At 38.4% G+C, this 27535-nt stretch overlaps 1 protein-coding gene across 1 annotated transcript in view; it reads left to right on the plus strand.

Annotated features, from left to right (window-relative positions):
- Positions 1-27535, plus strand: part of kdm1b (lysine demethylase 1B) — a 79885-nt gene that overhangs the window by 17110 nt on the left and 35240 nt on the right. Inside the window, exons 6-12 of the mRNA XM_073024010.1 lie at positions 2936-3052; positions 11171-11209; positions 16566-16779; positions 17410-17594; positions 20641-20817; positions 21102-21176; positions 27348-27482. Of these exons, the coding sequence (XP_072880111.1) occupies positions 2936-3052; positions 11171-11209; positions 16566-16779; positions 17410-17594; positions 20641-20817; positions 21102-21176; positions 27348-27482 (942 nt within the window). The remainder of the gene's footprint in view (positions 1-2935; positions 3053-11170; positions 11210-16565; positions 16780-17409; positions 17595-20640; positions 20818-21101; positions 21177-27347; positions 27483-27535) is intronic.

A 27535-nucleotide genomic window follows, 5' to 3' on the forward strand; every position in this document is an offset into this window, starting at 1 on the left:
GAAAACCTGAGCCTCAATGCTCCCTTGTGCAACTGGATCCTGGATTTCCTCACTTGTAAACCCCAGTCAGTTCAATTTGGCAAAAACAACTCCTCAGCACAGGAGCACCAGAGGGATGTGTACTTAGCCTCCTGCTCTACTCGTTTTACACTTATGAGCTAAGTACAGCTCCAACACTGTTTATAAGCTTGCTAACGGCATCACTGTTGTGGACTGTAACAACGGGTGATGAATCATTATACAGGAGTTAGATTGTAAACTTGGTTAAGTGGTATGATACCAATAACCTCTTATTCAAGCCAATAAGACCAAGGAACTGATTGTAGACTTCTGGAGAGGGAAACCAGAGGTCCATGAGCCAGTATTCATTGGAGGATCTGAGGTAGAGAAGGTCAGTAACCTTAAATTCCTGGGTGTCAGTATCTCAGAGGACCTGTCCTGGACCCATCACATAAGTATTATTGTGAAGAAAGCATGACAGCACCTGTGCTTCTCTAGGAGTCTGCGGAGCTTTGGCATTTCATCAAAAACCTTGGTAAACTTGATGTGTGGTGGAAAGTATGCTAATTGGCTGTATTACAGACTGAGTATGGGAACACCAATGTCTTTGAGTGGAAAATCCTATAAAATATAATGGATTCAGCCCAGTACATCACAGGTAAAAGCCTCCCAACTATTGAACACATGTTGCTGTAACAAAAAAGCATTGATCATCAAAGATCTTCCCCACCCAGACCATGCTCATTTCTTGCTGCTGCTATCTGGTAGAAGGTACAGGGGCCTCAGGATTCACGCTACCAGGTTCAAGAACAGTTACTACCCATCAACCATCGGGCTCTTGAACAAAAGGAGATAGCTACACTCATAAAGACTCTGTCATATTGTTATTTCATGCACATTATTTATTATTTATTTACATCTGCATTTGAACAGTTTGTTTACAGTTAAGTTCCAGATGTTTATAACTACTCTTCTATAGATTTGCTAAGTAAGCCCGCAGAAAAAGAATCTCAGGGTTGTATGTGGTGATATGTATGTACTCTGATAATAAATTTTACTTTGAACTTTGTGCGCACAGCTTTCAGGAGGGTGAACCCATGAAAAGCATCTGGCCCAGACGCGGTACCTGTCCAAGTGCTAAAAAAACTGTGACCAACAGGGTGGAGTGTTCAGTGAGATCTTTAACCTCTCACTTCGGCAGTGTGAGATACCTGGTTACTTCAAGCAGGCTTCAATTATACTGGCACCTAAGAAGAATGTGGTAACCAGCGTCAATGACTATCGTCCTGTAGTACTTGCATCCACAGTGAAGTATTTTGAGAGGTTGGTGATGAAACCAACTCCTGCCTGAGAAGAGACTTGGATCTACTCCAATTAGTCTACTGGAGCAAAAGAACTACAACAGATGTCACCTCATTAGTTCTTCACTCAATCCTGGAACATCTGGACAGCAAAGATTATATAACAGGATGCTCTTTATCAATTACAGCTCTGCATTCATTGGACCTTCAATTTCCTAACATGCAGACCCCAGACAGTTTGGATTGGCAACAACATCCCCTGCACAATCTCCATCAGCACAGGTGCACCAGAAGATTGTATGCTTAGCTTCCTGCTCTAGTCACTTTCCACTTATGACTGTATGGCTAAGCACAGAAGCACAGAATGCCATGAAGTTTGTTAAAGACACCCTTGTGGTTATGAATCAGCATATAGAAGGGAGATTGAAAATCTGGCAAAGCGGTGTCATAACACCAACCTCTTGCACATTGTCAGCAAGAGGAAGTGGCTGATTATTCATTTCAGGAGAAGAAAACTCGAGGTCTATGAGCCAGTCCTCATTGAAGGATCAGAGGTGGAGCAGATCAGCAAGCTTAAATTCTCTTTCGGAGGACCTGCCCTGGGCCCAGCACCTAAGTGCAATTACAAAGTAAGTATGGCAGTGCCTCTACTTCCTTAGGAGTTTGTGAAAATTTGGCATGACGTCTAAAACTTTGACGAGCTTTTATAGATCCTTGGTGGAGAGTATATTGACTGGCTGCATCATAGCCTGGTACGAAAACACCAGTGCCCTTGAATGGAAAATCCTACAAAAAGTAGAGGATACAGGCTAGTCCATCATAGTAAATCTCTCCCCAGCATTGAGCACATCTACACGAAACATTGTTGTAGGAAAGCAGCATCCATCATCAAGATCCCCCACCACCCAGGACATGCTTTCTTGCTACTGCCATCAGGAAGCCGGTACAGGAGCCTCATGACTCATAACATCAGGTTCAAGAACAGTTATACCCCTCATTCAGCAGCCATTGATCCAAGGGGGATAACTTCACTTGCCCCATCTTTGAAGTGTTCCCACACCTATGGACTCATTTTCAAGAACTCTTCATTTATGTTCTTGGTATTTATTACTTTTTTTAAAATAACTTATTTCTTTTGTATTTGCACAGTTTGTCTTTTGCACACTGGTTGAACACCCAAGTGGTCTTTCTTTGATTCTTTTAATGGATTTATTGAATGTGCTGCAAGAAAATGAATCTCAGGGTTGTATATGGTGACTTATATGTGCTTTGATAGCAAATTTACTTTGAACTTCCAATTGGAGTTAAGAATTTGAGTTATAGAAAAAATTTGTAATATTTGCATCACTTAATTGGGAGAAAGAAACCCAAAGGCATAGTTTTCTAGGACATCCTTAGAATGTTTAGAACTTTGGATTATTACTGGATTTAATTTTTTAAATAGATTGAAGTCTGTCACTGTACCAGCTGTTGTGACCACTCCATTGACTTTTCTGTTGTCACCTAAAATGGAAAATTTCATACATTTGGAATGTGCAGTTGAGCTGTAGTTCTAATGATATTGGGCAAATTAATATTCTTAAATAAACTAATATTTCTGTACCAATTGATTCCAATGTAATTAATTGTTACAGGTTCAATGTACAAAGCCTGATTGTGCAAAATGGCGCCAATTAACAAGGGATATCCAGATGACTGCAGCATCAGCAAAAACATACCATTGTGGCATGAAAACTCATAATACAGTTAAGGTGAAGAGTAATATGTGTCATTCAGCTTACTGATAAACAGTATTTCTCATCCATTTTGTAGCTGAACAGAAGTGCCTTACCATCTACTAAGATATTGAGCTTTATTCAGAGCTTCATTTTGGGTCAGAACTTTTAAATCTTTCCACTGAAATATCTAGATGTTTTAAAAAATGATACCTGGGTCCTATTCAATAATGTATTTAATCTATTGATCTCTGATGAAGTACTTAGCATTTTGATTTCCATGTTAGTTGCAATTACACAAATAGACAAAATGCTGTTCTGCTTTTGCTATTTATGCCTATTATGCATATTTTCAGATTGGCCTTTTTAATTCTACTTTTTTCTTATAAGATTACATTTGAGTTCTCTGTTCAGCGTCATCAGGCATTTGGTACATAAGATGCAGTAAAATACTTATAAAGAGCATACAGTTTAACACAAGTATTAGGACAGATGACAAAAACGAACAGAGGGATGGGCCCCAAGTATATTAAGGTAGGAGAGACACTAAGCAACATTGTAGGGGTAAACCAATGTGTTCACTTTTCTGCATTTTCTTCTTGGTTCAGATTTTTCTTAAAACTGCTGATCTTCTGTATTTTCTTCACACTGCCGCGTGTGTTTGAATGTGTTTGTGCCAAGATGAGAAGATCTCAATATCTTTCTCCAGGTGTGGTTTGATCTAACCACTATATAATTTGATTCTCATATCATGGGAACTATGGTCATTTAACATTTTGGCGGCTTTGGCATTACTGCGAATTGCTTAAGCACTTTGGATACTGTAATTGCTAAGACTCTTAGTTCCACCTGAAAATTAAATCTGTATTGCAATTCTGAGTTCAATCCAATCATGTCAATAGAAAACAGTGGTGGTCCAATACAGTTCCTTGAGCATTCCATTCAGAAATTTCTTAATTTTATGTAATCCTGACAGAAGCTCAACTACATTTATAAACCATGTTTTTAGCCTAAATCTTCAGTGTTTTAAATATAATGTATATCATTCACAGCAATTTTTGTCAAACCCGTACTGAAATCTAAGCAAAAATGTAATAGGGTTCACCATAATCCATTGAAGCTGACATTTCCTAAAAAGAAGTTGAAGTGATTCAACAAAAATCCTACCCTTACTCCAAATCATTCTTGTATCTTTGCTCAAAATATTACTTATAGTTAATTCCATTATTTTATTTATTATTAAAGGAGAAGTCATTTTTCTTGCTTGTCTGGAGCTAATTTTCATTCTTATAAGTGAATGTATGTTTTCCTATCTATTTCTGTTTTTCCACTTCATTGAGGCAAAATGTCAATTAGTTTCTTTGTTCACAGATGCTATTTGACTGGCTGTGTTTTTCCAATGTTTCTGTTGTAGTTCTTAATTTTTACCTTTTGGTAATTTACTCATTTTTAGCATTTGTAGCTGTTGTAAATAAGATTTCCATCTTGATCATTACTTTGGTACGGTTTGCTTTGCCAAAAGTTTTGTCTTGTGAATGAATAATTGCCTTAAGTATTAATACGATTGTAGATTGGGTTTGTTCTGGCTTCCACATTTTCTAAAATATTTTTAGAAAATAGCTAAAATATTGAAGCAAGAAGATACATTGAATGTATAAAACTATGTAGTGGTTGCTTGAAAACAAACCAAAACCGCAGAGAGTCTTGAGTATGGGAGTTGATACTGTATGATGTATTTCCAGAATAACTAGATTCCTCATTGAAAAAAGCATGTTCTATCGTTTATTACAAAACAAGCAAAGATGAATGATTTTATAGCAATATTAGAAATAGTAAAACAAGCACAACTAAGTGAAGTTAGCAGTCAACAAAATAATATCATTCCCCGGTTGGCTGTCCAACTAAACTAAAATGAACTAACAAAGCATGAATACATAACTATACTCATTTGCTTCTACTGTACTACACCCAAACCCACATGGGAAATTATTCAGAGTAAATGCACAACACAGACAGGAAAATCGATACATGGCTCCTACATCCCAGCCCCTAATTGTTACACTATAATAATTACAACTACATTCTACTAAAATAAAATGTGAAATCTTCAAAGATATTAAGCATCTTAACATTTATAAAAGTGCCCTCTTTCTTCTTCCAGTTAATTCACATAAGTCATCTAGGCTAGAGGTTACCAGCACTTAGACCAGTACAGAGTGATCTTTACTACCACTCTCTTTCAAGTCAAAGATGAAGTTTCTAGAACTGTAGTTCTTCAAATTTCTGCCTCCTGTAGAAGACAGATCTTGGTTATAGGCCTGTTCAGACAGCTGGTCTTTGTCTGAATGCTTACCTGCTGCACAAATCCTCTTCTGTCTGGAAAGACTTTAATGACTCTTCCCATGATCCCATGTGTTTTGAGGTGCTGTCATCAACTATCAGCACAAAGTCTTACTTACTGCTCATTATACTACTGGCATTTAGAGAATCAATGAAGATCTTCCGTCTCTGGTGGTTTTCAGGGCTTCCTTTGTTGTGCCAATAGCTTGGTTTTCACTGCTGTTAGGCGTGCAAGTTCTAGGTGGAGACACAGTTTTTGCAGAATTCAAAACCAGCTCCTTGAGCTTGTCTTTTCTCTTGAGAAAGCAGGTTGTTCATCTTGACTGCATTCAGGAAAGCCTGCTTCAAATTGCCACTTCCAAAGCTCATCCAAGTTCAAAACTGAGATCCTGTTAACTGTCAGCTCAAGCTAAGTAACCTGACACCTTTGTCTCCTTTCAGTGGTCCTTTCTTAGTCTAACCGAACATTGTTCTGATTGCATAAGGTCCATTATTAGCACAGTGAATCCCTTGCATTGTTTCCAATGCTTTAGCCACACTTGTCCCTGTCAGCAGCTCAATTTCCGAATCAATCGCTGGAAAATGAAATGTCTCAGGTGAGACCACCCCTGAAGGTCCCTTCTGTCCTGGAATGTTCCAGATATACGTTCCTGTGTATAAATATTAGGTAATTCTCAATAGTTTTCACCATGTAAGCCAGCCACTTCCAATGAGAATGAGTGTCCTTTTTCCTGTGAGGTTGAGATTGTTCATGAGGCCCACTGTGCAGAAAACTGCTATATTCCTGAGATCTAGGAAAGCATAAATAACCACGAGGAAATCTGCAGATGCTGGAAATTCAAACAACGCACAAAATGCTGGTGGAACACAGCAGGCTAGACAGCATCTATAGGGAGAAGCACTGTCGATGTTTCGGGCCGAGACCCTTGTCAGGACTAACTGAAAGGAAAGATACTAAGCATAAGTAACCACTGCCTTTGTTATCCTTCTTAGATTTCACTTGTACTGGAATTATTGGAAGTTTACAATCATGATCACCAGCCCCTGTAAAGTCATTAGATGCCAGGGCACTACTCACTGCTTTGTCTGATTCCTTCAGAGTTTGTTTTGATTCTGGACCCTTTTTGTTAGTGTGAATATGAATTATGCTGGGAGACTTGCCTCTGCATACCTTGCATAAATGATGGTTCTTGCAATCCTTGCTGATGCGTCCTGTACACAAACAGCCAAAGCAGACACCATTTTCCTTTAGGAAGGCAACCTTCTCACTATGAACCCTTTACTCCAGCTGAGGGCACAAATCCAATGTTGTTCATCCTTACAGAACAGACAAATCCCATTGGCTGACAAGACCATTTCCCTTCCAATAGTTCTAGGTTCAATTTTAGCATTACTTCTCACAATGGTCAAAGCTGTTTCCTTTAGCCTTAGAGTGATCATTTAGTTTTGTTCATATCTTTGATTTTTCCAGGTATGGATCATTCTGTATATTCCCAACTATCAGGTCTGTTGCAATCTTTACTGGCCTTTCAATGAAATCAGTGATCTTATGGATTACCCTTTCTAAAGTTTACAGATCACTGTTCTCCATTTATCTATAAGCATATAAGGCAATTTCTTTACAAAAATCAACATATTGGCAGGCATATCCTGCACTACTTCCATGTCATTGCAACAGCCTTGAAGAAAAGGACTGTGGTTTTGCAGAGCTTACATGTCTTCAGATTTGATAGATACCCAAGAAAAAGCCTTTTGCATGTAGGTGCATGCAATTTCCAAAAATATTCCTGTAATAAAGCCTTAGCTTTTATCTAACCTGGCAACTGCTGACAAGTTCTCTAGGGCAACCCTGATGTATCGTTCAAGGATATAGAGGCAGTTGCTGTGGCTATCAGTCTTGCCTTCAACACTGTTTTCAAAAGCCTTCATGAATGCTTGATACTGCAATAGATGGACATCGAAGATTTGAATCTCCCTTTTAGGCAAAAGTGAAATGTATTTTGCCAATAAAGTTGCTATTTCATTTTGCTTCCTCATAATATCAGTAATACTGTTCTGACATTTATCATCTGAAATGAGAGTGTTTCCATGCTGTAAGTCCCCATGAGCACTTCGAGCTATTGGATATGACATAGGTACAGAGTACCTCATTAGTGCAGGTAAGAGTAACCACCCTGAACTAGCTCTTAGGAGTTTTGTACATCTCAAACATTTGAGGAACAAATGAACCAACATTGACATTGAGTGTTTTTATTTTCCTCTGTGGCTTTTCAATATAGAATTCACACCATAGGACTGTCCTACTGAAGCATTTTTAGCACTTGCCACACTTGAAGCCCTTAGCACATTAACTTTGGCCACATATGCAGCAATTTCTTCCTCCAACTTAAGCCAAACTAACTTCTTTCTCCATTCCTCTTGCTCCTGCAGTGCATGTTTGTCCTTCAATAATTGTCAATGTGTCATTAATGCAGCTAAATCAGCCGCTGATTTAATGTGTGCAAAGGAGGTAGAAGAAACAGAAGGGTTTTTTTTCTGCAACAGAAGTTCGAGCATTGACATTTGATATACTGTCACTTGGCTTGACATCTTGTGAGTCTTCTGCTATACACGTACTTTAGTTAAAACATGCCTTGGTCTTTGAGAAACATTGTCTGATGGAAGTTGACACATTCACTTGTTGAAGCAACATTACCTTCAATGGAACATGCTTCATAGCCTCTGAAAACTATTATTGCTATCAATTTTTGAAAAACATCTATTTTGGTTTCCTTGTTTGTCCTTGGGAACTAACAAGATTAGCGTGTGATATGCATAGCAACAGCTTCACAGGTCAGTCAAGACCCAAAGTTAAGATTGCATGTGAAAAGCATTTTCTTTATTTTCTATAAGCTCCTTAATTGATAGTATTAAAGCTTTAATTTTGTCCACATCTGTCTGGTACTCCTTTTGACCTTCAATTTGATTAGCCTTAGCTTCAGCAGTAAGTTTGATATCCTCAACTGCAGGGTTGCTGACAACACTTACATGCTTCGATTCACTCATGTTGCTTTCTCCTTATTGCACAACTTGGAATTAACGTTGTTCACCCACAGCACATTTACAAAATGCACCGGTGAAATGTAGGCAACAAACAGACAACATGCATAGGCAGACGCATAAACCAGACCAAACAGCATTTAATTCAAATGTCAATACTTTAGTAAAACAAAGTGACAAACCTTCAGGCATACACCATGCAATTGAGCAATGGTCAGGCAGAGCGGACTATTTCAAACTGTTCAAACCATAAGTACACATCATGAGTCACCAAAGAGTCGCAGATAATTCTATTGCAAGCTGCTCCAGTTTCAACAGCAGGTTTGAAGCATTCCTTTGCCATAGACTGGTGTTTATTTGGTATAACAATTTTTTCTTGTTGACAAAGTATAGTGATTACTTGAAAACAAACCAAAGCAGTAAATTCTATAGCGATGTTAGAAATAAGTATGACTAAGCTAAGTTGGCAGTCAACAAAAAATATCAATCCCTGATTGACTCTCCAACTAAACTAAACTGAGGTGACAAAGCATGAATACATAACTATACTCATTTGCTTCTATCGTGCCCCAACCCACATGAGAAATTTTCCATTATAAATGCGCAAAACAAACACAATACAGACAAATACAAATACAGACAGATAGAAAATAGATATATGGCTCCTACACTGTAATCAACTTGTATTTGTCAGAATGTTATGCTTTGTATAAATTCCATCTCCTCTTTTAAAATTGAGTGAGTTTATCTTTAGATGAGATATTGAGCTGTACTTTGTTTACCTTAGTTTACTGACATAACCTTGTGAGAAGAGATTGATTATAGGTCGATGCTTGTCCACAGAATTCTTTCATTATAACATTGTACTACGATTAGTTTGTCTCCCATTAGATTTTATTTGGATTGGTAAACAATGAGGAAGGCAGAAGATGGATGTGTACAGCTATTAAGCTGCATTGCCTTGGAAATTTTTCATTGCTGTTTAACAGAAAGAACATGGGAAACCATAGACACGTTGGCCTGATATGTTACCGACAGAATGCCATAGTCCATTTTTAAGGGCATGATAACTGCACTTCGGCAGAAGATAATGCATTTCAGGTCTAGTTTATATGGTCTTGAAGGGTTTGTCTTATACTTTTCAATGATATTATAAATTAGGTAGCTAATGCCTTTTGAGCAGAAAATCCTACAAAAGGTAGTGAATTTGGCCCAGTGCATCACAGGTAGAACCCTCCCAGTTATTGAGCACATATACATGAAATGTTGCAGTAGAAAAGCAGGATCCATCAACAAAGATCCTCAGCACCCAGGCCATTCATTTTTCTCACTGCTGCCATCAGGTCGAAGGTACAGGTACCTCAGGACTCTCGCCACAAGGTTCCAGAACAGTTACTACCTCTCAGCTTCAGGCTCTTGAACGAAAGAGGATAACTACACTCATTTAATGACTCTTGATCTTATTATTTCATGCTTGCTATTTATTGCTATTTGTTTTTATCTGCATTTACAGAGTTTGTTTATTTGCTAAGTATGCCCTCAGAAAAAGAATCTCAGGATTGTATATGGTGACATGTATGTACTCTGACAATAAATTTTACTTGGAACTTAGGTAGATAACATGGATGTATAATTCTTGGATTACAAAAAGCTTGTGATAATTGTTTAAATAGGTTTTACTTGTCGGTTCATGGATTAAGATGAAATTTTATTAAATTCTTTAACCATGTTAAAAGTCAAAACTGGGGAGAAACTGAACATAGAACAGTACAGCACATGTTGTGCAAAACTAGTTAATATAATAATTAAATGCCTAACTAAGCTAATCTCTCTAACTACACAATGATCATGTCTCACTTGTTCCTTGCATGTTCACATGCCAATGTACAAGCCTCTAAAATCTCTATCATATTTCCACCACACCAGCAGTGCATTTCAGACACCTTCCACACTCAATGTTGAAAATAAAACTTGTCCTATACACCACCTCTTGAACTTGCCACTTCTCACTTGAAATGCAGGTCCTCTTGTATTAGACATTTTGAGGGAAAAGTACCCACTGTCTCTGTCTCATATAAATCTTTATCAGTTCTCTCAGCCATTGATATTTCAGAGAAAACAGCTTAGGTTTGTCAGACTTCTTATAGCACATACCCTTTAATCCAAGCATCGTCCTAGTAAATCTCTTCTGCACCCTCTCCAAAGCCTCCACTTCTTTAATATGATGGGACCAGAATTGAATGTAATACTCTAAATTTATCCTAACTAGAGTTTTATTAAGCTACCACATAATTTCTAGACTCTTGATCTCAGTGGTTTGACTAACAAAGGCAACTATACAATACATCTTTACCATCCTATTAATCTGTGCAGTTATTACAGAGGGCTATGGATTTGGACCCCAAGGTTCCTCTGCACATCAACACCATGGGTTTTACCATTACAGTGTGGTATCCTTTTGCATTTGATTTCCTAAAGTGTAACGCTTCCAGCTGCTATTTCACTACCCATATCTGCAACTTTTGTACATCTTGCTGTATCCTTTCATAATCTACACTGTACAGCACCACCAATCTTTGTATCATCTGTGAACTGAGCAAAGGTGAAGGTTGATGTGTAGGTTGAGGAAATATATTTGGAGAATATGCTGATCAGATGGGAATGTGGACACAATTTTACTAAATATCTAAGAAATCATTTATACTGCTTCGGGTTTTGTTTTTATTTGCATCCTTGTGTTTTTTTTTCAAAATGTCTCCTTTTGCTTCTATCCAGGTTGAAAATACAGACCCCTGTTCATTGTCTGAAGATATGGTAAGAACTAATGACTGAACCCAGGAACTTTGTAGCACCAAGAAGTGAACTCAACATGTGCATTTATGTAGTGCATCGTGAAATTTGCCAAAGGTGCTTTGCGACAGCATAAACAAATTGAATTTGTCATTGATTCATAAAAAGACACTATGTCCAAAAATTCTGTTAGAGTAATAATCTTATAAGAATGAAAGCAAGAATAGTTTAGGGAGAGAATTCAAGATCTCAGATGAAAGCAAGGTTTACCAATAATGGATTAAAATTGGAAATGTGCATCAGAGTTGGGAAGCAGCATGATTATAAAGGGCTTTGAAGAGAAAGAAAACCCCAGTGATATGGAGGGTGAGGACACTGAGGAATTTGAAAATTAGTTCAGGACGTGCTGAGTGATAATAGTGGAATTGTGGTGAGCGGTGATAATTGAAGTGTTACTGGAATTCAGTGAGAGGATATGGTCACAAAATTTTGGTTAACTTTATGTCAGGTAAGGAATGTGAGACTCTCCACATAGGATATATGTATTCACTAAAGTCAGAAGATACTAAGAAACATAAAGTTATGTATCTGTGGAAAAAGAATCATTTAATGTTTGAGAAGTGGGGAGAAGGTAGTTGAACAAAAGGAATGTCTGTAATTGGGTGAAACTGCTGAGAATAAACAAGATAAAAGGGGCAGATAGAAATCTTGAGCATCTTTGCAAAGAGAAGCATGTAACGTAGAATATTATAGCACAGGTCCTTTGGCCAGTGATGGCTGTGCTAACTATCATTCTATTCCCTGCCCGTTCATGTTCCCATGTAAATGCCTTTTAAATGTTGCTTTTGTATTTGCTCCCTACCACTCTGCATGTTTCTGGCAGGCACCTACCAATGTTTTTAAAGAATCTTGTCTTGTAAATCATCTTGCCTTGAAGCTGTGTCCTCTGGTATCTTAATTTCCTCTCTGGGGGAAAAAGATTCTGATGAAATATCCTATCTACGTCTCCCAATTTTATGTGTTTCTATCAGATTATACCCTTGGCCTTTGATGCACAAGAGAAACCAGACCAGGGTTGTCCAGCCTCTCCTTGTAGTTTATGCTCTCTAATCTGGGCAATATTGGAAATTGATTTATTATGGTGATGTGTACCAAATGCAGTGGAAAAATAGCACTGATGCTTTTCTGCACTGTCTCTTGAAATGCAGTGACCAGAACCACACACAATACTAGCCAGAGCTTTATACAGCTGACTTCCTGATTTTTTACTCAATATCTTAACCCTGATGCTAGTATGCTGTATGCTTTCTTTGCCATTCTATCTACTTGCATTGCAGGGAGCTATGGACTTGGACCCTAAGATTGCTATTAAAGGTTCTGCCATTGAGTTTTTCGCTTAATTTTGTGGTTTTATTTTATATTTCCAGCATCTACTTTTTAAAAAAAATTTAATTTACTGTTAAATTAACTGACACCTCCCTTCTAGGAATGCCAACCTTGAAATTCTTCGCTCCCCAGCATGATCCTCATCTGTCCCTTGCGCTATGTTCACACTCAGTGGTTTCACCTTATTACAGATGCCCCTTTTGTTCTGTGTTCTGTCCCAAAACTAATTTCCTTCCTCAGTTCTGATGTTCAAATGTTTCGGGTGTTCTGAAATGGGAATTGTATCTTGTTCCATGGATGCTGTCCTAATCTAAGCTTCTCTAGCATTTTCTGTTATTTTTATTTCATATTTCCAGCTTCCACATTTATTTTTTATTTTCAAGACTTTTGGTAATATGAATGCTTGGGTGCTAATGAACTAGCATAGAGCAGAGTTAATCATTAAGAACAGAATATGGTGATTACGTATAGACTTCATTGGAGCTGATCACATTGTATACCATGGGAGGAAGATGCATTAGGTTCAAGAAACTTTGATGGTAAATCTGAACACTAATGCAGACATTAGTTTTGTAACCTAATGACTTTTTTTTAACTTGCAGCCTTTCATGATTGGAAAATTCTGGGTGGGGTTCAAAATGGAAAGTTTTACATTTTGCTCCCGTTTCTCTCTGTATTATTTTTTTCTTTCCTGGGCTATTACTGAACAACTACTTCCTGGACATTCCCAATGAGCCTGACACAAAAACATGTAGACATCTAATGAGAGAGGAATGGATGGGAGGACTGGTGCATAGATGGAATGATCCTTGTGTGAGGAGGTCAGATTTGATATTCAGTTGTTTGGGGGAATGGGTGGATGGATGTTTTTGGGTAAAGGAACGCTGTTCTACCCAGGTGAGGATAAGTTAATGCAAATGTGTTGAAGAAAAAATGACCAGACCACATGGTGATGCCTTTATTCAGCATGATATAATGAAGAGCCAGCAGAAGTGTGCAAGGCTGTGAGTTGCAGAGCAATTTTGGCAGATACTTATACTGATGAACAGGCAAATACTAGCATGCAAGTTAATGTGTTATACAAGCAGTTATACATAACCAGGAACAAATAAGTACCACAATCCCTTATCTGAAATTCTGAAATCTGAAAAGCTCCGAAATACAGAGTTTTTTTTGTGGAGTGAGGAGCGTGTCATAACAAGGCTTGTTTGGTGCGCCAACACCTGACGTCACTCAGATGTGACGTGGCAGCACTAGCAGAGGCCGCCAGACGTCAGTTGTGGCTCAGCACTCGTACTGGTTACACGTGCATTTGCTGTTCGCTGATATTTTATGTTCACTGTTGACTTTGTGTTTAATTTCACTGTATTTACATTCTACATTTATTCCAATAAGTCATTTACCATGTGTTTGATTTGGTTCGTTTGAAGCTGTATATTTTTATGTTTTATTGAATGTTTTTGTTGGAAATAAAATGTACTAGTGTATTTATGGTCTGTAATTATCCCACTGTTTCATTTATCAGTATATTACTCTATAAATAAACTGTAATAAATAGTATTTGTAAAAGAGCGCGGATCGGGAAAACCCGAAAGTTCTCTCTCCAGCACTCGTTGTTTGAGCATGTACAGACTTTTTTTCTTGTCATTACTCCCTAAACAATACAGTATAACAACTATTTACATAGCATTTACATTGTATTAGATATTATAAGTAATCTAGAGGTGATTTAAAGTATACGGGAGGATGGGCGTAGGTCTGGAGCTCCCCTGGGTCCTAAAGTCCACCCGCACTGAAACGGGTTAATTATCAATATAATTATGAATTTTCTGAAATCTGAAAAATTCTGAATTCTGAAATGCAACTGTCCCCAAGGATTTTGGATAAGGGATTGTGGACCCGTATATCCGTAGCACAAGATATTCTTAATCATAGAACAGATAAGTGACTAAATCATAGTGCATGTTCCTCTTTTTGGCCATCTGTACTTAGTGCTGCATCCTGATTATGAAAGACTATGTCTGCAGGTCTAAGCTTAGGACATTAGGTTACAAAGTTGAAATAGAAATATGCGAGTTAGCTACTTATTCATTAACCCTTTTGCTGACCCTTTTTTCACAAAATGTGTAAAAGATTTGGATAAGAGATGCAAGTTTGAGAGGTTTTGTGTTGGATGTTCTTTGTTTGAATGAAGGAGAGCCAGCGGGCAAATAGCACAAACAAACTTACTGAAGTTCATTTCCTGGGAAGGCCTTCATTTTTAAAAAAAAAAGCATAATGTAAAGCATCCAACAAAGGACTCACTTTGTATCAACATGTCCTAATTTCTCCTCGGATTGTTCTAAGTGAATGTTGCATTTGAAATATCATCACTATGTGCATGTCTGATGTGGAAAAACTGATTTTTGCACAAGTAAGAAGGAACCAGCAAACAACGTAACTGTTGGCGATGTCCTGCAGACAATTCATAAAACTACTTTTATTTCTTTCAAATATGATTCTACTACTAAGCTGCGTGTGATTGGAAACTGTGATTTACATTTTGATGGTGTCTTTTGGGGGCCGATTGAGCAACCTGAGCTTTGTTGTCTCCGAGAGAGTTTGGACTAGAGTGTGTAACCTGGAGGCCTAGTAGCCTGGAGAGAGCCCATAATCAATTCCTTTGGTTCTCTCTGAAGTATCGAACAAGTTTGAAGTTGTCGAGGATGAGAGCAGAGGATGGGTGGGTATTTGGTGCCTCTGCTTGCGTTTGACTGGTCTTTCTCTCCCTCTTGCTATTTGCTGTTGGAGGGAAGTGCAGGAGCCTTGGGTTCCATACTGCAAGGATTGATCAGCATGGCTGTGGTCTTGTTTTGGGGGACTTTGAAGATCTTGTTGCATGTGTCCTGGATTCTGGTTACTTTTTTTTTGCTTTTTTTGAGCAGTTTGGGGCAATTGATACGGACTGGGGTACTTTGATGAAGAATGGCCCTGTGGCCAGCAGTGGATTAGTGGCGTAGTGCAGATTTGAACAGCACTGAATACTGCTGAACTCCTGGTTTGATGCTTGACATTCTCTGTGTTGTTCATTTGCGCAATATATTCTCTTTCTGAATATTGATTGCATTATGTTTTCTTGAAAGTGTTCCATGGTGTTTTTTTTTGTTTGATGGATACCTGTAAATCTCAGTTGTATTCTGTATACATACTTTGTACTTTGAACTTTGAAACATAAGGTGTGATTTAATTTCCAAAATGGTGCATTTAAACCTGAAAAATAAAATTGTAGTTCTGTACTTTGGGAAACTTTGCCTTTTTCAGTAATGTGTATGAAAGTCAATGTAATGTGATTGAATTGCCTTGCAAGTTGCATGGCAGAGAACTCATGAAAAAAGTTACAATTCCATTGAAACAAAGAATCATTATGAATGTCAGTAAAGCATGAGTAATGCAAATTTCTTGAGTTCTTTTGAAGTTCCAGTCACTTTCTGTACTAAATTGCTCAGAATTGATAGTATAAGTTCTAATTATAAATATTGGAAAAGTTAAGAGGAACATGAGAAAGTCTGCAGATGCTGGAAATTCAAAGCAACTCACACAAAAATGGTGGAGGAACTCAGTAGGTCAGGCAGCATCTATGGAACTGAATTAACAGTGAACATTTCGGGCTGAAGCCCTTCTTCGGGACTGGGAAGGAGGTGGGAAGATGCCAGAATAAAAAAAGATGGGGGGAGGGGAAGGAGGCTAGCAGGAAGGTGATAGATGAAGCCAGGTGGGTGGAAAAGGTCAAGGACTGAAGAAGGAATCTGATAGGAGAGGAGAGTGGACCATAGGAGAAAGGGAAGGAGGAAGGGGCCCAGGTTATGATGAATATTTTTAAATTGAATTGATGGTCATTGCCTTTGAACTTCAAATAATGATTACTTGTGGCTCCATTGCTTCTTTATAAATACTGATTCAGCCCTACACACAAACAAATTTTCAGATAACTTTCTTAAATCATATTATTTTTCAGCGAGTGGGTGAAGTTGAAGATAGCAAGTGGTACTCAATGCTCATTGTGCCTCCACTACTGAAGGACAGCCCAGCTGCCCCCTTTCTTGGTGCTTACTATCCAGACTGTGTGGGCATGAGTCCCTCCTGTGCCAATACTAACCGTTACCACAATGAGTACTCCAGTCTGAAGATGAATTCATCAGATCATAGCAAAAGCAATGTTCAATCACCTGGTAAGTTGTTAATTAAATTAAAATTTGATAATATAAGCTTAATCTTTATTCACAGATCTTGACTTTGTGTGAGCCATATTCTGTTAGTTTCTGGTGCAGTATTTGGGCATTTTCATGAAAATAAGAACTTCTTAGGCTGGTTATACCTTAACAGTTGGTTTTCATGCCAATTGAAAGAAGACAAACAGGAAAACATAATGTAGAGAGAATGGGAACACTAGATTGGATGTTAAATTGCAACCACAATGAACCTGGGAAAAAGACAAAGCATGAGCATGCATTGTAAAATAGCTAGATTATGTAGGATTGGGAAAAGGTTATCGGGGTCAGTTATTCCTTAAGTTTGTATCGGATGTGATTGAAAATTAACACTGATTGCATGAATAAATGTTAATGTACATTTTTGATAGAATGATCTTATTAAAATGCACTGCATTCGTTAAATAATGGAGAACAGTGTTAAAGTGGAAATGCTAATTTGAATCTACTTATGAAACTTCATTATTTTAAATCCTATTCAAACTGTATTCAATCTGATTTATTCATAGCAGCAGTTAGGGAAATAGAATTGCTTAAATTACCCATGTATCTGATCAATAAATTTGGACTAACTGAATCTGTTGTGGTCAGTTGCAGGAATGAGTCCTTACTTCCAACCTTTCTATCAACCCAATGAGTGTGGAAAGGCTCTTTGTGTGAGGCCAGATGTGATGGAACTCGATGAGCTATATGAATTCCCTGAATATTCCCGGGATCCTACAATGTACTTAGCATTGCGAAATCTGATATTGGCTCTTTGGAGCATTAATTGCAAAGTAAGCCTTGTGTTGATAACATTGTTAGATTTCATTTTGCACCAACTGACCCCTTCATTTCATTCTTTTCTCTCTGCTTTTCTCACTCAATCCCTTATTTCTTGATGTTACCCATATGTTCTGAGGTATGGTCCCTTATATAAGTTTGATTTTACACAAGGTTATTCTATATACGAGTCTTAGAACCATTGAATATGAGGCACATTATCTTCCAGTCATATTGTATGTTATTTGTACTTGTAACAGAAAAGGATTGTTCACATTTGCAACACTCGGAGATGTTATTTTGTGCCTTTATTTCACACTCACTTCATTTGATATATGAGGATTTTAAGGCTAATTGTTACCCTCTGATTCTGACTAGTGATGCAGATGGCTGCTTGCATATAAGACTTTCTAGAATAAAAACAGATGACATTACTAATGCACAAGGCAAATAAACTGTAATTAACTGAACTTGTTATGTTGACTGGTTTAAGATGGCATTGGTGAGGCACAGTGCTGACTTGCTGGTAGCAGGCAAAACAATTAGCTACTTTATTAATCAAATCTTTTTTGAAAATTATTGCAATTGATAGCTGGTAACTTCACTTTTGGAGTTGAGCTGTTAAATCACCTGTACAACTTAGTATTTTTGCAGTGTGAACTGAAGTCTAGAAGGTGCAGGACAGTTGCGGCGTGGTGGGTATGGCAGTGGGGTTGGGGCGTGGACCTGAGAACTGGGAATGATACAATGTGTGGCCATTGCTGGAGTGGACTTGGAGGCATTTCAGACAGCAGTGCCGAGGTGAGGCTGAATTGAGGTGGGTGAGGCCCAGGCTCAAGAGCATAAGAAAGCTGTAGGGCCTGGGTCCAAAAGTGAGGAACAACCCAAGGTTTGGCCAGTATAAGCACCAGGCCAGATTGAAAAGGTCAGGGTGTCGGGGGTGGAGAAGAGGCAGGGACAAATGCTCAGTTTGCTGCTTGGCAAAGTTTACTCGTCTCTGCGCTGAACTGAGGCTTGCAACTATGGGCTCCTGGTCTGGCTGCAGTGATAACTAGCTTCATGGCTGTGGACTCACTTTCATGAACTTCAGTTCTGAACGTTATTTTCTTTCTTTTCATTGCTTGCCTCGTTTGTTTTCTTTTTCTGCACTTTAGGTGTTTGACAGTCTTTTTTAATGTGTTCTATTGGGTTTCTTTGTTTTGTGGCTGCCTTTAAGGACAAGTATATAGTATGTATATACTATACATACATGCACATGTGTGACTGGTTGGTATTTTCTTAGAATATTAGTGTGTATTTGTGTACAGTTTGCATCATGTGTTTCAAAGTAAATATGCAAGCCTAAAAGAACACTGCATCTGACGTTCTTTTTTTTGTTCTTTGGTTAATGTTAAGTTGTGTGATTAGAACAGAGGAAATAAGTTCTGTAGCTGGTAGATTCACTCAACATATGATTTATATTTAAGAGTGTCTTTGAAGGCATCAGAACCACCGCAGAACAATCTTCAATTTGGTGTTAAAATACTGTTTGTATAAATTGCAAATATTTGTGTGTGTTTTCACAGTCTGCGTTTGTTCTCTCAGCTTGATATCAGAAATGTGAGAAATGGTTAATAATGACATGTAGCGTGGTTAATATGTATTTGGAAGCAGTTGGAATTGAATAAATTTGTTTGCTCTTGGTCCCCACTTGATTGTTAACTGAGAGGGCTACTTGAGGATTTCTTGTGTTGATAGTAATCAGCAATCCTGTTAATGCAGATTAATGAAGACAATGATGCTGTGCTCTGATTTGGTGATAGACTAAACAGCAAAGTTGAACCTTTTTTTCATTCTTTTTAAAATTGGTACTGCATTGTCTTGAAAAGCAAATGCTGATGTTATAAATAAATTAAACAGAAACTACTAACAGAGTCTTTAACCTGAAATGTTAACTCTTTTTCTCTGTGCGGACATGGCTCAACTTCAGGCATGTTTTCCAGCATTTTTGTGTTTTTATTTTGCCAGATAATCTACCTGCAGCATTAACTCTTTTTTCCACTGTCCACAGATGCTACTTGATAATCTAAGTATTTCCCGAGTATTTCCAGCTTTCTTTTTTATCTCAAATTTCTGCATCACACAGTTCCACATGTATTTTTTGTTCTCGAACTGCTCTCATCCTTCTTCCTTTATTCATACAACCTCAGGCAGATCAGGTATAAGGAACGTATTCATTTTCCTCTTGTAGGTGGCACCTACACAACATTAGGCTCCATCCTATCGCATTCCCTTTGTTCTCTATATGCACTTTCCCACCAATTTTTAAGCTCTGGTGAATGCTCAATAACCTGAAGCATTAACTCTTGTTTCTCTCTCTACAGACATTACCTGCTTGCCCATCCCCCTAGCCTTTTCTGTGTTTATACTCCATTGAGTTATTCAGCAAAAATATCCAGCATTCACTGACTAATGATGATCATCATTTTGCCACTTGTTTTTATTTCCCCCAATTTTCTTGACCAAATGATATCCATTGAGGTGGTGGTGTGGGTTTGATTTTATTGAGCCTCTATTCTTTAGAACACATCTCATTGTTAAATGTGTCCCTTAAAATTGAAGAGTAGTGCTCCTTGTATGTCTAAGTTACAGATTTGTCTTAAATATGATTGTGTTATCATGTTCCCTTTGGTGTCAGATCTATTCTTTGCATATTAGCTGTCTAAGTATATAAAATGATTTTGGGATGCCTTTTATGATTTCCAGTCAATGATTGTGGAAATAATTGTATATTAGTTTAACCTTTACTGCAGCACTTGTACATTGCTTATTTATATTTCGTACTGAAAGCTTTACAGGATTAATAATGCTATATTGAAGTTTACAACTGTTATGAATGATACATGCTTAATGAGAAGTTGAGAAGTAAGCACTAATATGAAAGGATCCAGATAAATGGCTAGAAACTGAAATTCAAAAGAGCTGTTAATGAAACAATTTGAGCGATAGATTGAGTGGCTTACTCCAGCTGTTTAATCATGTTGCAATATTATTTCCTTTCCTTTTGCCTTTCATTTGCAGGAGGTTCTCACCCCTCAAAAATGTGCAAACCACATAGTTGTTCGAGGACTTGTTCGTATTCGCTGTGTAATAGAAGTGGAGAAGATTTTACACTTTGTTACAAGAAAGGGCTTAGTTAATACTGGGGTCCTGACAATTAGTCCTGACCATCCTCTCCTGCCCAGCTGTTATCATAAGGTTAGACTGTTTACTTCTTTTCTTTGGTCTTCATATAGGTTTTTTAAAAAACTTAAGCTTAGGGATTTTAGGAAAATAGTTGTATTCTGAGTTGATTTTTTTTATTACTGATGAAAACAAAGGTCAAATACCATTTAAAGAATTATTTGCTGTTTAGAGTTATGGTTTACTCTGGATGCGATCTTACTGAGAGAATATGTTCAATTTGACTTTAGGTATTCAAAGTTAACAAAGAATATACAGCTGATTGTCAGTTAAGATCTTTATGTTTTTCTTTTCTGCAGAAAAATGTTATTGTTGTTGGTGCTGGTGCTGCAGGCTTAGCAGCTGCACGGCAACTACAGAATTTTGGAATTAAGGTAAGACAGCTTTTTAAAATCTCACCTAGATTTTGAGCACAAACACCTTATTCTACTGACTGGCATAATCATATTAATGAAATAGACCTAATTTGTGTTAATTAAACTAAGTAGTGTTGAAAAGAAAATCAGTGCATGTGAAATCTTGTTGTTGCCTGCCTCAGAGGTCTGGCTTAAGTCCCTTTTTTATCTCTGAAATCTTCACTGGTTCTGTAGCATTCTTTGATAATATTTCTCTTGCTCCTGCATGTTTGCCATTTCTGAATTTAATTGCTGCATCTTTAGTGCTGCTTTCATCTTGCAACATCCTAAGTTTTGGAATTGCATCCCTTAACGCAGTCCACCTTCCTCAAAATAGTTGTTGACCTTCACTGAAATATAGTTGAGTGAAATTTGATGCTGAGAGCAACACCAATTAAGCATGAAGTGACAACATAGGACTTCATCCATACAAAGAACAAAAACAACATGGAGCAGGCATAACTAAGTAGTCTCACAGTTACTAAATAAAATTCTGCAATCCTGCCAGTTTTGGTCGCCAGTGGTTTTGGATGCTGCACTCAGGATGAAAATTGAAATTGTTTCAAAAAGCAAGCTATTTTCAATTGCCTTCACCTAGAATTATTACATTGATGATCTATTGCAGCCAACTTGTGAAAACTACCATTGCAGAAGCCAATCCTCAGCCAGTTCAATTTGTTTATAAATCACCTGAGAGCAATGGATACAGAAAAAAATTACGGGACTATACAAAATCTGCTGAACTATATCTTGAAAATAGACATTTCAAAGCAAGCATGTTGCTTTCAGTAGTTAGCACACATGTCCCATATTGCAGATTCGTCAGTTTGGAACCTCATTTCTACACAAACTTAACACTTTTCCTGACATCCACTTTGAACTCTTCAGTGCATCTCAATTGGTCCTGTGGTCTGACTGTAGAATAGTGAGGGATATGCTGAATAAAACATGAATGCCCAGTACTGAACTTCCAGATTTGTTTGTCTTTCCTTTTTAACATGATGATAATGCTTGTAACGTAATGTAGGATGTTTGCCTTGTGCAGATAACTTTATATCCACAAAGGCTGAGATGCCTGTTCCTTTTGGTACTGTCCTTGTTGGTTCACAACCATCTGCCACAGACTCAGTTTGGTTGTGTTATGATACCAGCCCCCTCCTTTGTGAGAATTGCAAGAGCCCTAGTGAAAGGGGGGTCAATGACCCGAGAGAGAGAGAGCAAGAGAGAGAGAGAGCATGCCGAATGGACACAGGAAATGGAAAGACAGCGACGTGCTGGATACCGCATTCCACTGGGACAAAAGCTGGCGACTGTGGCATTGTTCTCAGGAGACACCTGGGAACTGCAGACGTGCCAACTCGCAGGGACATTGTAAAGCCCTCGGGCAAAGTGGGCTGGTTGAGAGAGAGATTGCATCACCTGCAACCTGATTGACACCTGAGATCCCGTGAGGCAGTATAAAGAAGGGTCTGAAAGAGGACGACCCTCAGACGCACCAAGGAGACACCAAGAAGCACGATACCGCTTCCCGTGGGAACGGGAAGCCATTTTGAAGTAAGCCACGTGCGTTAAATTCCGAATGCGGGGTTTGTGGCTGGAACCAACGGAAGATCGCTTTTAACTAACAACGGGGAAGATCGCTCCCCTGATTCCATGGATGTTTTGGGCAAGTTTTTCCGTTTATCTCTCTCTCTCTCTCCAACACGTGAAACCAAAAGGGAAAAGCCTGCAGACTTCAGAGTGACTCTTTATATTTCCAATTGGACTCAGTATTATACCCTAGACAACGAAAGAGCTTATTTCTGAGTGATTATTAAAGTACCTGCGTTTTAGATTGAGTATTGACGCATGTTATCTGAATGTTTGTATTAACCTTAATTTTTGTGCCCCTTTATTAATAAAACTTTTGAAAATAGTACCATTGGACTTCAACTGACATATCTATCTTTGCTGGTAAGTGAAACCAGTTACTGGTTTCATAACAGTTGTTACATGCTTTATAACTTCATCTGGTTGGTCAATACCTTTAGCAATTAATTTTCACATCTCCATCCAAAATGCTGTTCTTATCTCTGTTTTCATTTGACAATTAAGGATAAATTAGTGTGTGGTAATCAACTGTTTCATGTGATGTTTTTGGACTTAATTGAGATTCTGTTTCATTCCCAGGGATGCTTTGTTCTGACTTTATGCCAAGTTACCTCACTCTGGTATTTCTGTTGGGGTGGGATATAGCCAGGGACTGTCATGTTGTCTGGAAGATATGACTCTATGAGTGTGGTTGGCAGAATAATGATTAGCTAGTCTTTCAAACTAGATACAAGTTTCCATATCTTGGTAAGATTTACCAAGCTGAAAGTTGTTGTCATGTCTGAGTAGAATCCTAGAGTACTACAGCATAAAGCAGACCAGTTGGCCCATCAGTTCCATGCCAAACCATTATCTTAGTGCCCTTGATCCACACCTGGATCATGGCCCTCCCTATCCCTCTCCACCCATGTCCTTATCCAAATTTCTCTTAAATGTTGAAATTAAACCCATATCCAGCACTTTTGCTGACAGTCATTTCCACACTTGCATCATCCTCTGAAGAAGTTGCCCCTAGGTTTCCCTTAAATATTTTGCCTTTCACCCTTAACCTATGACTAATTCTAGTCCTGCCCAACCTCAACGAAAAAAGCCTGCTTGCATTTACTCTGTCTATACCACTTACAATTTGTCGTCTTCTCCCCTTATTTTCCTACACTCCAGGGAAGGAGGTCCTAACCTATTCAACCTTTCTCTATAACTCAGGTCCTTAAGTCCAGCAACACCCTTGTAAATTTTCAATCTTATTGATAGATTGATGACCAAGACTGCACAAGATACACCAAATTAGGCCTCACCAACTTGAACTCAATACTTTGATTTATGAAGGCTAATGTGCCAAAAATTCTGCTTAAGACCCTATCTACTTGTGTTGTCTCTTTCAAGGAATTATAAATCTGTATTCCCAGATCCATTTGTTCTACAGTACTTCACAGTGCCTTGCTGTTCACTGTGCAAGTCCTATTCTGATTTGACCTCCCAAAGTGCAACATCTTACGTTTGTCTGCATTAAATTCCATTGGCCATTTTTCAGTCCATTTTTCCAACTGATTCAGATCCCGCTGCAAGCTTTGATAGCCTCCACGCTGTCCACTACATCCCCAGTTTTGGTGTCATTTGCAAATTTGCTGATCTAGTTTACCAAATTATCATCCACATCATTGATATAGATGACAAATAACAATGGACCCAGCATCATTTCCTCTAGCAGGCCACTAGCCACAGGCCTCCAGTCAGAGAGGCAGCCATCTACTACCACTCGCTGGCTTCTCCATATAAACCGATGTCAAATACATTTTACTACTGAATGCCAAGTGAGTAAACTTGAACTAGGTACTACTCATCTTAGAACAGGATCTAATTGACCAATTTGATTCTATTGGTTGTGTACCAGGTTGAGCCAGGATCATCAGCTAAATTTGAGATCTTAGGACTCCAGCACTAGGCTGTAGCCACAAGGCTTGGAAATTGGAAGGGTGATTGGACCATAGAGGACTGGGTGCATTAAATGGCTGGACACATGTGAGATGAAGGTTAGGGCTCTAGATGGTAGTAGGTAGACTTGAAATAGGGAAAGGGTGGAGAATAATACCTGCAAGAGAGTTCAGAGAACCCTGAGCCTGGCAAAGACTGCGTTAAACTGTTGTAGCAAGGTCGGGTTGCAGTGATCAGGGCTACATGGCAGGCTTGAAACAGCTGGGGTACTAGCAACTGATGGAAAACTATGTCTATTACTGTATTATTAGGATTTACCAGTTACTTGACAGCATTTTGCAAAAGTTTCTAAAATGGTCAGTGTACATTTGTTCAGACTATGTATTGGGAATTTCTGAAAGATTGCTTTCTCACCTATTAAGGAAGAATCATAACTAAACAAACAGAAGGGAAGGATGCATCTCTCTCTTTCCATCTATGGCAACAATAGTGGCTCTATATAGTGTATTTTCATGAAAAACAGGGAAATATTTGCTTGTTGCTAAGAACTCCCAAAGTCTTCCCCGTAAGGTAAAGTAATAGATGTTAATAGTTTGAAATAGAAACATAAGATATTTGAAATAGTCAGCAGGTCAGGCAACATTTATGGAGAGAGAAACAGGAGAGAATGTTTCAGATCTATTATTCATAATAATTATTTACCACTGTAACTAAAGAACTGAGATGCACTACCACTCAGCAGATACTTCGGTGGACAAAAGGTGCCAAATGTTATTATTTGATTGTAAGCCTTTTCTCTTTAGGAGTCATAAACAAAAACTTCTGATTAAAACTATGCGAACACGAGGAAATCTGCAGATGCTGGAAATTCAAGCAACACACACAAAATGCTGGTGGAATGCAGCAGGCCAGGACAAAGGATCTTGGCTTGAAACATTGACAGCGCTTCTCCCTATAGATGCTGCCTGGCCTGCTGCGTTCCATCAGCATTTTCTGTGTGTTTGTTGATTAAAACAATGAATGGGAACTCAAACTAATTTTCTTCTGCAATATTAGTGCAGCTTAATCATTTATTACTGAGTGAGAGACAGTTGCTGGTAATGGCTTCAAACCCAGAACTTTGGGGATGCATGTAGGTCTGTGACTCATACTTTATCCTCATGAAATATTCAGAGTGCTATTCTCTTGGCAAAAAAGGTGTATTTCTGCACTACTTTTTTCAAAAGATGTGTTATGGTGGTTATGTTGCTAACTTTGCTGTATTTCTGAGGCTGGATATTGTTACGTAACCCCGTAACCAGGTAACTTACCAGCAAAGATAGCGGGATCAGCTGAGTCGGATGCTACTATTTTCAAACGTTTTATTCAAAAAAAAGGGCACAAACGTATGGTTAATACAAAACATTCAGATCATATACATCGTCAAAACTCAATCCAAAACACCGGTGTAACAATAATCAATCAGAAATAAGCTCTATAGTTGTCTAGGGGTAATATTGAGTCCAATTGAAATATAAAGAGTCACTCAGAAGTTTGCAGGCTTTTCCCTTTTGGGAACCGCTGGGGTTTTCACGTTGTAGAGAGAGAGAGATGGTTTAGAAAGGATAAACACTTGCCCGTTGTCTTTACAGAGCAAATCCTTGGAATCAGGGGAGAAGGCTTCCCCGTTGTTAGTTAAAAGCAGTCTTCCGTTGGTTCTAGCCACAGATTCAAAATTTGGAATCTAACGCACATGGCTTCCTTCAAAATGTCTTCCCGCTCCCACGGGAATCGGTATCGTGCTTCCTTGGTGTCTCCTGGGTGCGTCTGAGGGTTGTCCCCCACTCAGACCCTCCTTTATACTTCTTCACGGGATCGCAGGTGTCAATCAGGTTGCAGGTGATGCGATCTCTCTCTCAACCAGCCCACTTTGCCCGAGGGCTTTTCACGTGGTCGCCATGAGACAATAGTCAATGTCGCCTTTATTCTGCTTCTCGGGAGAACGTGGTCTTCCGCACGTCTCTCTCTCTCTCTCCCATTTCCTGTGTCTATTCAGCACATCTCTTTCTCTCTTGGGTCAGTTGATCCCCCCTTGACTAGGGCTCTTGCGATTCTCACAAAGGAGGGGGCCGAGGGCATAACAATATTGAAACTAATATCACTTTGCCTTATCATTGCTTTCAAATTTCTTTTTAACACCTAGCCTTAGAAATGTTGCAAAGGCGTCAGCCTTGATTATTAAGCCAGTTATGTAGAAATTTCATCGTCAAGTTTGGTAGCTACCTGGGAGAAAATATTTTACAAGAGTTAATTCCTTTTAACAATTGTTTCAGTAAAGGTGTTTTTCTATTTCTTGAAATATTGTTTAGTGATTGGGTACTAAAATCATAGCAGATTGCGGAGAATAAGATGCATGGCATTTTTACGGTCATCTACTTTTGAACAACTTTTGCTCAGTCTGCATTCATTTTATAGTTGCTAAGTTGAGTTGATTAGCCAGCTAATAATTAGAGTTAAGAGATCTTGAATGAAATTTTCAGACTTCTGACAAATGACCACTAGTATTTGGTATTTGAAAATATCAAGTGGTCAATGATCTTTCATTTCTTTAATATGTATTTTTCCTCCTTTCTTTTCACTTTACTTCAGGTGATGGTGCTTGAAGCCAGAGATCGGATTGGTGGACGTGTGTGGGATGACCATTCTCTTGGTGTGACAGTGGGAAAAGGAGCACAAATTGTTAATGGCTGCATTAACAATCCCATAGCACTAATGTGTGAGCAAGTGGGTTTCTAACTTACAGCATATTGAGACTGCATTTATTTATGTGCGAAATG

The sequence above is a fragment of the Hemitrygon akajei genome, chromosome 20 (assembly GCF_048418815.1).
Source record: "Hemitrygon akajei chromosome 20, sHemAka1.3, whole genome shotgun sequence".
Classification (NCBI taxonomy): domain Eukaryota; kingdom Metazoa; phylum Chordata; class Chondrichthyes; order Myliobatiformes; family Dasyatidae; genus Hemitrygon; species Hemitrygon akajei.